The sequence below is a fragment of the Trichosurus vulpecula genome, chromosome X, assembly GCF_011100635.1.
Source record: "Trichosurus vulpecula isolate mTriVul1 chromosome X, mTriVul1.pri, whole genome shotgun sequence".
Lineage (NCBI taxonomy): Eukaryota > Metazoa > Chordata > Mammalia > Diprotodontia > Phalangeridae > Trichosurus > Trichosurus vulpecula.
In genome coordinates, this window is record NC_050582.1 from 28508126 (window position 1) to 28521130 (window position 13005).

The 13005-nt window shown below is 39.0% G+C and overlaps 1 protein-coding gene across 1 annotated transcript; it reads left to right on the plus strand.

Moving 5' to 3' along the window:
- Positions 1 to 3219: 3219 nt before the first annotated feature.
- Positions 3220 to 4023, plus strand: LOC118832810 (adenylate kinase isoenzyme 6-like). The gene has a single exon (XM_036740169.1). It carries the CDS (start codon positions 3220 to 3222, stop codon positions 3733 to 3735), a length of 516 nt encoding a protein of 171 aa, XP_036596064.1. The 3' UTR covers positions 3736 to 4023.
- Positions 4024 to 13005: the final 8982 nt, after the last annotated feature.

Consider the following 13005-nt stretch of genomic DNA (forward strand, 5'->3'; position numbering starts at 1 on the left):
ATTGTGGAAACATAATCAGAATAATACAAGATCTAGCAGCTTCTACATTAAGGGATTGAAGGGCTTGGAATATGATATTCTGGAGGTCAGTGGAGCTAGGATTAAAACCAAGAATCACCTACCCAGCAAAACTGAGTATCATTCTCCAAGGCAAAATATGAACTTTCAATAAAATAGAGGATTTTCAAGCTTTCTCAGTGAAAAGACCAGAGCTGAATAGAAAATTTGACTTTCAAACACAAGAATCAAGAGAAGCATGAAAAGGTCAACAAGAAAGAGAAATCATAAGGGACTTACTAAAGTTGAACTGTTTTGTTCACATTCCTACATGGAAAGATGATGTGTGTGATTCATGAGACCTCAGTATTAGGGTAGATGAAGGGAATATACATACATACATACACACACACACACACACACACACACACACACACACATATATATATATATATATATATATATATATATATATATATATATATATATATAGACAGAGGGCACAGGGTGAGCTGAATATGAAGGGTTGATATCTAAAGAAATTAAATCAAATTAAGGGATGAGAGAGGAATATATTGAGAGAGGGAGAAAGGGAGAGACAGAATGCAGTAAATTATCTCGCATAAAAGTGGCAAGAAAAAGCAGTTCTGTAGGAAGGGAAGAGGGAGCAGGTGAGGGGGAATGATTGAATCTTGCTCTCATCAGATTTGACCCGAGCAGGGAATAACACACACTTAATTGAGTATCTTACCCCACAGGAAAAAAAGAGGAAGGAGATAAAAAGGGGGGATGATAGAAGGGAGGGCAGATAGGGGGAGGAGGTAATCAAAAGCAAACACTTTTGAAAAGGGACAGGGTCAAGGGAGAAAAATGGATAAAGGGGGATAGGATAGGAAGGAGCAAAATATAGTTACTCTTTCACAACATGAGTGTTGTGGAAGGGTTTTGCATAATGATACACATGTGGCCTATGTTGAATTGCTTGCCTTCCTAGGGAGGGTGGGTGGGGTGGGAAGAGGGGAGAGAATTTGGAATTCAAAGTTTTAAAAGCAGATGTTCAAAAAAAAGTTTTTGCATGCAACTAGGAAATAAGATATACAGGCAATGGGGCATAAAAGTATATCTTGCCCTACAAAAAGTAAGGGAAAGGGGGCTGGGGGGTGACAGAAGGGAGGGCTGACTGGGGAACGGGGCAATCTGAATATATGCCATCTTGGAGTGGGGGGAGGTTAGAAATGGGGAGAAAATTTGTAATTCAAACTCTTGTGAAAATTAATGCTGAAAAGTAAAAATATTAAGTAAATAAATAATGATTTAAACATGGAAAAAAAAGAAGAAGAAAAAGCAAGGGTAGCAATCCTAATCTCAGACAAAGCAAAAGAAAGATGGATCTAATTAAAAGAGATAAGGAAAGGCACTGCATCCTGCTAAAAGGCACGATAAACAATAAAGCAATATCATTATTTAAGATATCTGCACCAAGTGGTATAGCAGGCAAATTCTTAGAAGAGAAGTTAAGGGAGTTACAAGAAGAAATGGACAGCAAAACCATACTAGTGGGGGACCTCAACCTCCCCCTCCATGAACTTGATAAATCTAACCTCAAAATAAACAACAAAGAAGTTAAGGAGGTGAACAGAATTTTAGAAAAGCCAGATATGATAGATTTCTGGAGAAAAACTGAATGGGCATGAAAAGGAATATACTTTTTTCTCAGTGGTATATGGCACATACTCAAAAATTGACCATGTACTAGGGCATAAAAACCTCACAATCCAGTGAAGAAAGGCAGAAGTAGTCAAAGCATCCTTTTCAGATCACGATGCAATAAAAATTATTTCTAATAAAGGACCATGGAAAAATAAGCTAAAAGTTAATTGGAAACTAAATAATCTAATTCTAAAGAATGAGTGGGCCAAAGAACAAATCAAAAAAACAATTAATAACTTCATTCAAGAGAATGACAATAATGAGACAACATACCAAAACTTAGGGTATGCAGCAAAAGCAGTTCTTAGGGGAAGTTTTATATCTCTAAATGGTTACATGAATAAAATAGAGAAAAGGGAGATCAACGAATTGGGCATGCAACTGAAAAAGCTAGAAAAAGAACAAATTGAAAATCCTTAATTAAATACCCAATTAGAAATACTGAAAATAAAAGGAGATATTAATAAAATTGAAATCAAGAAAACTATTAAATTAATAAATAAAACTAAGAGCTGGTTTTATGGAAAAAACCAATGAAATTGATAAGCCTTTGGTCAATTTGATTTTAAAAAAGAAAGAAGAAAATCAAACCACCAGTATCAAAAATGAAAAGGGCAAATTCACTTCTAATGAAGAGGACATTAAAAAAAGATTAGGAATTATTTTGCCCAATTGTATGCCCATAAATTTGACAACTGTAGGGATATGGATGAATATCTACAAAAAATATAAATTGCCCAGGTTAACAGAAGAGGAAGTAAAATACCTTAATAACCCCATCTCAGAAAAAGAAGTTGAGCAAGCCATCAATGAACTCCCCAGGAAAAAAAATCTCCAGGGCCAGATGGTTTTACATGTGAATTTTATCAAACATTCAAAGAACAATTAATTCCTATATTTTATAGGCTATTTGGGAAAATAGATGAAGAAGGAATCCTACGAAATTCTTTTTATGACACAAATATGGTACTAATACCTAAACCAGGAAGAGTCAAACCAGAGAAAGAAATTATAGACCAATTTCCCTAGTGAATGTTGATGCAAAAATTTTAAATAAAATATTAGTGAAAAGATTGCAGCAACTTATCAGGAGAATAATACACTAAGACCTGGTAGGATTTATTCCAGGAATGAAAGATTGGTTCAATATTAGGAAAACTATCAGCATAATTGATCATATCAACAACAAAACTAGCAGAAACCATATGATCATCTCAACAGACGCAGAAAAAGCCTTTGACAAAATACAACAGCCATTCCTATTAAAAACACTAGAAAGCAGAGGAATAAATGGAGCCTTCCGTAAATTATAAACAGCATCTACCTAAAACCATCAACAAGCATTATTTGTAATAGGGACAAGCTAGATGCATTCCCAATAACATCAGGGGTGAAACAAGGATATCCATTATCACCCCTACTATTCAATTTGGTACTAAAAATATTAGTTGTAGGCCTGCTGCTCCCTCGTGGAGAGCAGGCCACCAGGGCGGAGCCGGCGCCACCACGACCATGAGGCTGCCCAACATCCTGCTCACGGGTACACCAGGGGTTGGAAAGACCACACTAGGTAAAGAACTTGCATCAAGAACAGGACTGACATACATTAATGTGGGCAACTTAGCACAAGAAGGACAGTTATATGATGGCTTTGATGAAGAGTATGAATGTCCTATTTTGGATGAGGACAGAGTAGTTGATGAGTTAGAAAATAAAATGAAAGAAGGTGGAGTTATTGTTGACTACCATGGCTGTGACTTCTTCCCTGAACGATGGTTTCATATCGTTTTTGTGCTTCAAACTGATAATTCTGTATTATATCCCAGACTTGAAAAGAGGGGATACAGTGTAAAGAAACTACAGGACAATATTCAGTGTGAAATTTTCCAAATTCTTTATGAAGAAGCCATGGCCTCCTACAACCATGAAATAGTACACCAGCTGCCCAGCAATGTACCAGAAGAACTAGAGAATAATTTAGATCAGATAATGAAATGGATTGAGCAGTGGATAAAAGATAACAATTGAACCTTGAGAGCAAAGCATGGACTTTCAAGGTTTTCCACATGATGGTTAAAGATTTTCTTGATGATTTATCCTTCCCCATGGAATAGAAATTAAGACAGCATACACCAAATTTTACTATCTAGGACTGTGTTGTATAAGTAGCAGATGGACAATATATAAAGTTGAGTTATGACTAAATTTTTTTTCTCCATGAGAAAACTGAAAAACCCCAAATACAATGAATTAGATATTAAGGACTTTTTAAGTTTAGGAATATTCAGCATTCTCATTTATTTTGGCTAACTGCTAAAGAATAAGAAAATTTGAGAAAATAGGTGGAAATCTTGAATATTAGACATGAAAAAATGAAGGCTAGGAAGAACTGCTGACATAAATAAAAGAGTCCAAGGATAAAGCTATAAACATTATAGTGTTCTATTGGTGGTAAATTGCTGTTATTTTTTTTTTTAGTCTTGGATGTTGGTTATAAATTAGGATAGTCACAAAGTAAATGGTGAGATCTTTGAGAAAGTAGCAATTTTTTTAGTACAAGAGTTCATTGAGCTCTTTTGTCTATAAAATCACTGCTGATCTTGGCACTGATAATTGTGTCTGCAGAAGAGTAAGAAGAGTAAGGAAGGGCAATGGCAAAGTCTTCTGTGCACCCATGGAAACTGTAAATACAAATTTATTAGTTGACTAATTTCAGTCTTGTTAAGTTTCATGAAAATTCATGTGATAATGCTTTGCTACCATATAGGTGGTGGTAATTAGATAAAATTTTAAAATATAGTGATTGTGTATTTCATGAAAAAAAAAATATTAGTTGTAGCAATAAGAGAAGAAAAAGAAATTGAAGGAATTATAATAGGCAAAGAAGAAACTAAATTATCACTTTTTCTAAAAATAGAAAATCTTAATTAAAAAAAGATTTCTGCAGTGGTAAGATGATATGATGATTTATTTAGAGAATCCTACAGAATCAAGTAAAAAAAATACTTGAAATAATAAACAACTTTAGGAAAGTTGCAGGATATAAAATAAACCCACAGAAATCCTAGGCATTCCTATACGTTACTAACAAAGCCCAACAGCAAGAGATAGAAAGAGAAATTCCATTTGAAGTTACTGTAGACACTATAAAATATTTGGCAATCTATCTGCCAAGACAAACCCAGGGCACATATGAACATAATTATGAAACACTTTTCACACAAATAAAGTCAGATCTAAATAAATGGAAAAATATCAGCTGCTCATTGTCAGGCCCAGTTAATATAATAAAAATGACAATTTTACCCAAATTAATTTATTTATTCAGTGCCATACCCATCGAACTACAAAAAAAAATTACTTTACAGAGCTGGATAAAATAGTAAGGAAATTCATCTGGAAGAACAAGAGGTCTAGAATATCTAGGGAATTAATAAAAAGAAATGCTAGGGAAGGTGGCCTAGCTGTACCAGATATTAAACTGTACTATAAAGCAGCAGTCATCAAAACTACCTGGTACTGGCTAAGACACAGAGTCGTGGATCAGTGAATAGGTTAGGTACACAGGACACAATAGTCAACAACTATAGCAATCTACTCTTTGAGAAACCCAAAGAATCCAGCTTTTGGGCTAAGAATTCACTATTTCACAGAAACTGCTGGGAAAATTGGAAAATGGTAGGGCAGAAACTGGGCATAGACTAATATCTTACACCATATACCAAAATAAAGTCAAAATGGGTTCATGATTTAGGAATAACAGCTGATAGTATAAGCAATTTGGGAGAGCAAGGAATAGTTTACCTATCAGATTTATGGAAAAGCAGAGAATTCATGACACAACAAGAGACAGAAAACATTACAAAATGCAAAATGGATAATTTTGATTATGTTAAATTGAAAAGTTTTTGTATAAAAAAGCCAATGCAACAAAAATTAGGAGGGAAGCAGAGAATTGGGAGAAAATCTTTACAAGGACTGTCTCTGATAAAGGCCTCATTTCTAAAATATACAGGGAACTGAGCCAAATTTATAGGAATATAAGTCATTCCCCAATTGAGAAATGGTCAAAGGATATGAACAGGCAGTTTTCAGAGGAAGAAATTAAAGATATCTATAGGCATATGAAAAAATGCTCGAAATCACTACTGATTAGAGAAATGCAAATCAAAACAACTCTTAGGTACCACATCTCTTCTGTCAGATTGGCTACCATGACAAAACAGGAAAATGATAAATACTAGAGAGGATGTGGGAAAATTGGAACACTGTTACATTGGTGGTGGATTTGTGAACTGATCCAGCCATTCTGGAGAGCAATTTGGAACTATGCCCAAACACCCATAAAAATGTACATACCCTTTGACCCAGCAATACCACTTCTAGGGTTGTATCCCAAAGAAATCACACAAGTGGGAAAAGGACCCATATGTACAAAATTTGTATAACGACTTTTTACATAGTAGCAAAGAATTGGAAATCAAGGGGATACCCATCAATTGGGGAATGGCTGAACAAGTTGTGGTATTTGAAAGCAATGGAATACTATTGTGCAATAAGAAATGGGGAAGATATGGACTTCATAATAACCTGGAAAAACCTACATGACATAATGCTGAGTGAGCGGAACAGAACTAGGAGAACATTATACACAACCACAGATGTATGGATTCTGAAATGACTAACCTTGATAGACTTGGCTCTTCGCAGCAATACAAGGTTCAAAGACAACTCCAAAGGACTCATGAGGGAGAGAGCACTATCTACATCCAGAGAAAGAACTATGGAGTCTGAATGCAGATTGAGGCAAAGTGTTTTCTCTCATTTTTTTTCTTTTCCTTTTTTTCCCTCTTTTGTTTTTGATTTGGGTTTTTTTGTTTTGTTTTGTTTCTTCTTTCATGTGATTCATTCCATTGGTTATAATTCTTCTTTGAAACTTTACTATCGTTTAAATAAGTTCAATGTGAACTTGTATGTAGAAGATATATCGGATTCCATGCCATCTTGCGGGGGAAGAGGGGGAAGAAATTCTAGAACTCAAAATCATGCAGAACTGAGTGTTGTAAACTAAAAATAAAAAATCTTAATTAAAAAAAGATTTCTGCAGCGGTAAGATAGTGTAATAGATAAAATGCTAGGTTTAAACCCTGCCAGACCTGGCTTAAACCCCACTTAATTTATATATTTCCTGTTTGACCATAGGCAACTCATTTAATCTCTTTAAGCCTGTTTTCTTATCTGTAAAATGAACAGAATAATACCATCTACCTTCTAGGTTTGTAGTGAGGCTCAGATAAGATATTGTGGATGTATAAAAGTAATTTTTATGTGATAAAAATTTACACAATAAATTTTTAAAGTGCAATGAAAAAAGATAAAAAAGTAAAAAGCTATCTCTGATTTCACCAAAAAAGAATATTAAACGAAAGGGCAGATCCAGGTCCCAGTTCTGACTCCAGTATTTACCAGCTGTGCAGCCTTGGGCACAAGAGGCAGCCTGGTGTAGTGGATTGAGCTCCACTTTGCATTAGGAAGATATGGATTCAAATCTCACCTCCAAAATTTACTAGCTGTATGGCCGAGGGCAAGTCACTAAACTTCTCTGTGCTTCAGTTTTCTTATCTATAAAATAAAGGGATTGGCCACAATGGCCTCTAAGCTCTAAATCTATGTTCCCATAAGTAACTTACCATCTCTGAAGTTTAGCTTCTCTCTATGCCAGATGAGAACACAGGGATAACACTACCTACCTTGTCTATGTTCACAGGTTGTTTTTATTCTTCTGGTGAGGATTACATGAGATAATGGCCACTTCAAGTTTAACCTTCAAACAGGAAGAATTGGGCTCAATGAGGCATAGAAGCAAGGTGAAATGAAGCCATCACAGCAGAATCTGCATTAGAAGGGACCCCAGGGACCATCTTATCCAATCTTTACCTTGAAATGGAATTTCCCTCTACAACATCTTCAGCAAGTAGTAATCCTGGCTTTTGAATGAAAACTTCCAGCAAAGAGGAAGCTGCTGTGTCTTGTGGCAGCTCATTCTACTTTGGGAATCCCTGATCACTAGGTGGCGCTGCAGTAGATAGAGCACCCATTCTGGAGTCAGGAAGATTCTTCTTCATGAGTTCAAATCCAGCCTCACACACTAGCTGGGTGACCCTGGGCAAGTCACTTTACCCTGTTTGCCTCAGTTTCTTCATCTGTAAAATGATCTAGAGAAGGAAATGGCAAACCACTCCAGTAACTCTGCCAAGAAAACCACAAATGGAGTCACGGAGAGTTGGACATGACTGAAACGACTGAATAATAACTACAATGGCTATCCCTCTTTTCCTGACATCAAGCCTGAATCTGCCTCTCTGCACCTTCTACCTGCTCCTCCTAGTGCTGCCCTCAGGGGCCAAACAGAGCAATATTAATCCCTCTTCCAAACTGAAGACAGCTAGTAGAGTTGGATAAAAGTGTCCAGTTGAGACCCAATGCTGGTAATGTCATTGGGAGCATCACTCAGGAACATAGTAGACAAGAACAGGGGCATGGGGAAACATACACATTCAGTAAACACAAAGTAAAAATCAATATGATTGATTTTTTTTAAATAGGAAAACTAGACTGTTTCATGAGTTCCTGCTGCAAAGGTAGTGGAAACAATTTCCCTGAAATTCTAAGATTTTCTTTTGCCTCAGTAAAGGGACCAGACTTGGAAAGATCCAGCTTGATCTGGCAAGAGCCAATTATTAAATGTTCAGTGTGTGGACATTTGTACCTCATAAATCTCAAATGCTAGGAATTGGGACTCTGTTTATTATTTTGTTGATTGTCTAGACTTAAGAAAGTGATGAAGAAAATGTTAATTTTACAAGTTACACTTAAAAGTGTATCCTACATATAGCCGCCCCACCCCACCTCCCAGCTCAGAGAGCTAGTTGTTAACCATTTACTAGCACACCCCTGGAAAGATCCCATCCCAAAGTAATTTATTTGACAATGATCTGGGGGTTTTAGTGGACAGCAAGCTCAATATGATCCAGCTGCACTGATGTGGGAGCCAAAAAGCAAATACAATCTTGGACTGCATTAAAGTGCCCAGGGCTCTAAGGCCAGTGTTCTTTTCACTGCACCACACTCCTTCTTTCTCGGAACCAGGAGAAGGGGAGGGGAGAGATCTATTATAATGTCATTATCTCAGAGAATATAGTCACCAACCTGACTTGCTCTGCAGGGTCAAACCACATCAGGGATGTGTTGAGTTCTGAGTGCTGCAGTTTAGGGAGGACATTAATAAGGGGGAGAATGCACAGAGGAAGTCAGTCAATCACTAGGTATTTATGAAGTGCCTACAATGTGTCAGGCACTGTGCTAAATGCTGGGGATACAAAGAAAGGCAAAAGATACTCCCTGCCCTGAAGGAGGCTATACTCAAAAGGGGAAGACAACAAGTAAATATGTACAAACAAGCTCCATATGGGAGACATTGGAGATAATCTCTGTGGGCAAGGACCAGGATTAAGAGGGATTGGGAAAAGCTTCCTGCAGAAGATAGGATTTTAGCTAGAATTTGAAGGCAGCCAGGAAGTGGAGATGAGGGAGACCATCACACACATGAGGAACAGTGAGTGCAAATGCCCTGGAAGGAGAGATGGAGTATCTCACATGAGGAATAGCAAAAAGACCAGTGTCACTGAATGTAAGACAACATGACGGGGTTTATGTAAGGCGTAAGAAGACCGGAAGAACAGAGACAGGGGCTAGGTAATGAAGGACTTTGAATGCCAAACAGATGATTTTTGCATTTTACCATGAAGACTATAGGGAGTCAATGGAGTTTGAGTAAGAGCTGATTCAAGTAGTCAGACTTGTGTTTTAGAAAACCAATGTGATAGCCAAGTAGAGGATGGAGTAGAGTGGGGAGAGATTTGTGGCAGGCAGAGTAACCAACACTTCAATAGTCTAGGTGTGAGGTGATGAAGGCCTGTACTAGGGTGGCAGCAGTGTCAGAGGAGAGAAGGGGGCATATGCAAGAGATGTTACAAAGGTAATGTCAACAAGCTTTGGTAATAGACTAGATATGGAGGGTAAGAGAGAGTAAGGAGTTGAGGATGATACCTAGGTTTTGAGATTGGGTGACTGGGAGAATGGTGGTATCCTTGATGGTAATAGGGAAATTTGGAACAGAGGAGGGTTTGGGGAAGAAGGATGAGTTTAGTTTTGGACATGATGAACTTAAGGTTTGAGATGTCCAATAGGCTTTTAGGAAGGCAATTAAGATGGCAAAGAGCCTCAGGATTCCGCCATATAAAGATCAGCTGAATGAACCGATCATGTTTAACCTGAAGAGGAGAAGATTCAAGAAAAGCATGTTAGCTGCCTTCAGGTATTTGGAGGTCTGTCATGTGGAAAGAAGGATTAAACTTGGTGATTTTAATTCCAGAGGGTAGAATCAGGAGCAATGGGTGGAAAATATCAGAGACAACTGGCTCATCATTAGCGTTATCCAAAAGTGGAATGAGCTGTCTCAGGAGGCAAGGGGCTTCCGTAACTGAAGGACTCTAAGCAAGAGGTGGACCTGCTGGAAGAGGGGCTTCTTAGTTATATTTGGGTTGTACTCAATGGCCTTGGAGGGCCCATTCCACCCTGAGTCCACAAGAGACAGATTTCAAGAGACAAAGCTAAGGTGTGTACATTAGCATGAAGCACGTTATGTAGCCAGAGGAGACAGTGTATGCCATAAAGGCCACCCTCGTGTGAGGAGGGGAGAGAGGGCAGGTAAGGCCCAGCTGCTAAGTAAGTCGGCCTCTGGTCCTAATGGAGCACTAGAAATTGTTATGGCCCACATGCCAATAGAGCATAACAGGGAAATGGTATCCCCAATGCACCTCTGCCCTCCAGTACTTCTGCAGGGTTAAGATCCCACTCTTCATATAGGTAATAAACTTAGAGGACCTAAGTTTGAACCCTGCCTCTGCCATTCACTCCCTATGTGACCTTGGCCAAGTCATTTCATCTTGCTGGGACCTCAGTTTCTTTCTCTGTCAAATGAGAGTAAACTCAATGGCCTCTGAGGTCCCTCCCAGCTCTGCCTCCAAGTTCTTCGGATCCTTTTCTACCCCTAGGTCTTTCAGGTTTGCAGAGTGTTTTCCTTATAGCTATGCTATGAAGAAAGGAAGGCACGGATTATTATTCCTATCTTACAGATGAGAATTGAGAGGCTTACCCAAGATTACTCAGCAGACTATGGATCCTTTTTGTCCTGCTCCCAGGTCCAGGATTCTTTCCACTATCCCCAGCTATGTCTCTAAGGTGATGGAAGGGGAGAATCCTTTCTATTCTCTTCCTGGCTACTCTCTGGCAAGCTTCTGGTTACCAACACTCCAGCCTATGCCCTGAGTCCCTCTGTCATCTCCCAGGGCATTCTCCCTCAGGCATACCCGGGCTCTATCACTTCTGAGGTCACTTCTGCTTCTGAGATCCTCTGATTAGACCTATCTGCTGGCCATCAGCCTCCTACCTCCTGCCTCTTTGGCTCCCTCAAGGTGCCCTCCCCAAAGCAGGATGGGGTCCAGGAGTGCTGGGGCCAGAGCCCAAGTTGTCATTTGTTCTCATCCTATAGAATAAGGTGCTTTCATGAGACTTGGTCATTTCAAGTCCTTTGCAGCTCATTAAGATAGTTCTATTGGCCACAGAACAGGTGCCAACAGGTCCCCAAAAAAGATATGCTCTGGGTCAGGATAACACTGATATCTGTCAAAGGGTGGGAGGCCAGAAGTGCTTTGGAAACAAAAATTCCACTTTGGTTGGAGCTTGCATTTTTCTTCCAATGCCCCCTGTACTGAGACATGCACATGCTCCCTGACCCCCCCTCTCGAACCAGCTAAATGCCCACTAGCACACAAAACAATCTGTGCTTCTTTTAAGTCAGAATACACAGATCTAGTTAGTATGGGGGACTCGTTCTATCTGTGGAGGTCATTCTGGTGGGAAAAACAACAACAACTCTGACAATGACTAATCTGCCAGGCAGCTGCTTCACTGTCCAAAGATTCATAGCTTTGTTCGCCAAAGGTCAGCCCCATCAGTTCTAGTCAATTAGAGGATAATTTATTGTCTCTTCCTTCATTGACCTCCCAGACCATATGCTGCTCATCAGCAAGGGACCATCCTCCAAGGTAAAGTCAGACACACCGAGACTCCCAAAGAATTCCAAAAAATCAGCCAAAGGGGATGATGGGAGTTGGGTTGGGGTTTCCATGGCAAGAAACCTTTGCTAAGTCACGTGACATGTATCTCGAGTCAATGCAGCTATGGAAACCAGGCTTATCACACCTTCGTAGGTTTGTGTCTATAGCCAGAGTCAGTGAAGTATGTGGTATGGCTGTAATTAGGGTATTTTCCTATCAGGGGCTGGAACCTAGTTTATGACCTCCTCTGCTTACGATTCTGAGTTTGGAAGGGACCTCTGAGACCATCAAGTCCAATCCAAGTAGCCATGCCCAACAAGTGGCCAGTCAGCCTCTGCTTGAAGACATCCCATAAGAGGGAGCCTTTTCCATTTGGGGGCTGCTCAGATACTTGGGAGGCTTTTCCTAATATTGACTTAAAATGTGCAACTACTGCCCAGGGTTCCTTGTTCTGTCTTCTGGATCCAAACAGGAAAAGTCTAAGCATTCTTCTCTATGGCATCCCTGAATGACCAAGCTGGTTAACAAGCATTTTCCACTCGATTATGCTTCTGTACACATACACATTCTCTCTCTCTCTCTCTCTCTCTCTCTCTCTCTCTCCCCCCCTCTCCATCTCTCTTTCTTTCTCTCTCTGTCTGTCTCACACACACGTACACACACTCACACACACACACATGATTTGTTGAAAATGATGCATTCATAGCAATATCAAAAGCTAAACATGAACATTGACCAATATTACTAATATATTTAAATAGGAAAAATAATTAGGGCATGGTTTAAAGAAATAAATGTTAAGATACATTCAGCTAGCTGCTAATTCTTCCTTCACTATTTTCTGCTCCTTCAAAACATTAAAAAAAGCTATGGATGTTGTTGTCCAGTTTGGAAATTGCTCCCCCTTTAAGTAGCAATGAAATGCCTTTCTGTAGTGATTTGAGGCTTCCAACACTGTTAACATCTTCACAGTAAATTGGTAAGGTGGATAGTTCAAGTATTTTTGATACCATTTTACAGGAGAGGAAATAGAGGCTGAGTAGTGACAGAGTCAAGACTCCAGTAGTGCTTTCTTGACTCTACCATATTACCTGCCTCTAGAGCTTCCTCAGTTTCT

Excerpts from the sequence above, each read along its gene's own strand:
- LOC118832810 (XM_036740169.1), top strand. The coding sequence starts at position 3,220 with ATGAGGCTGCCCAACATCCTGCTCACGGGTACACCAGGGGTTGGAAAG.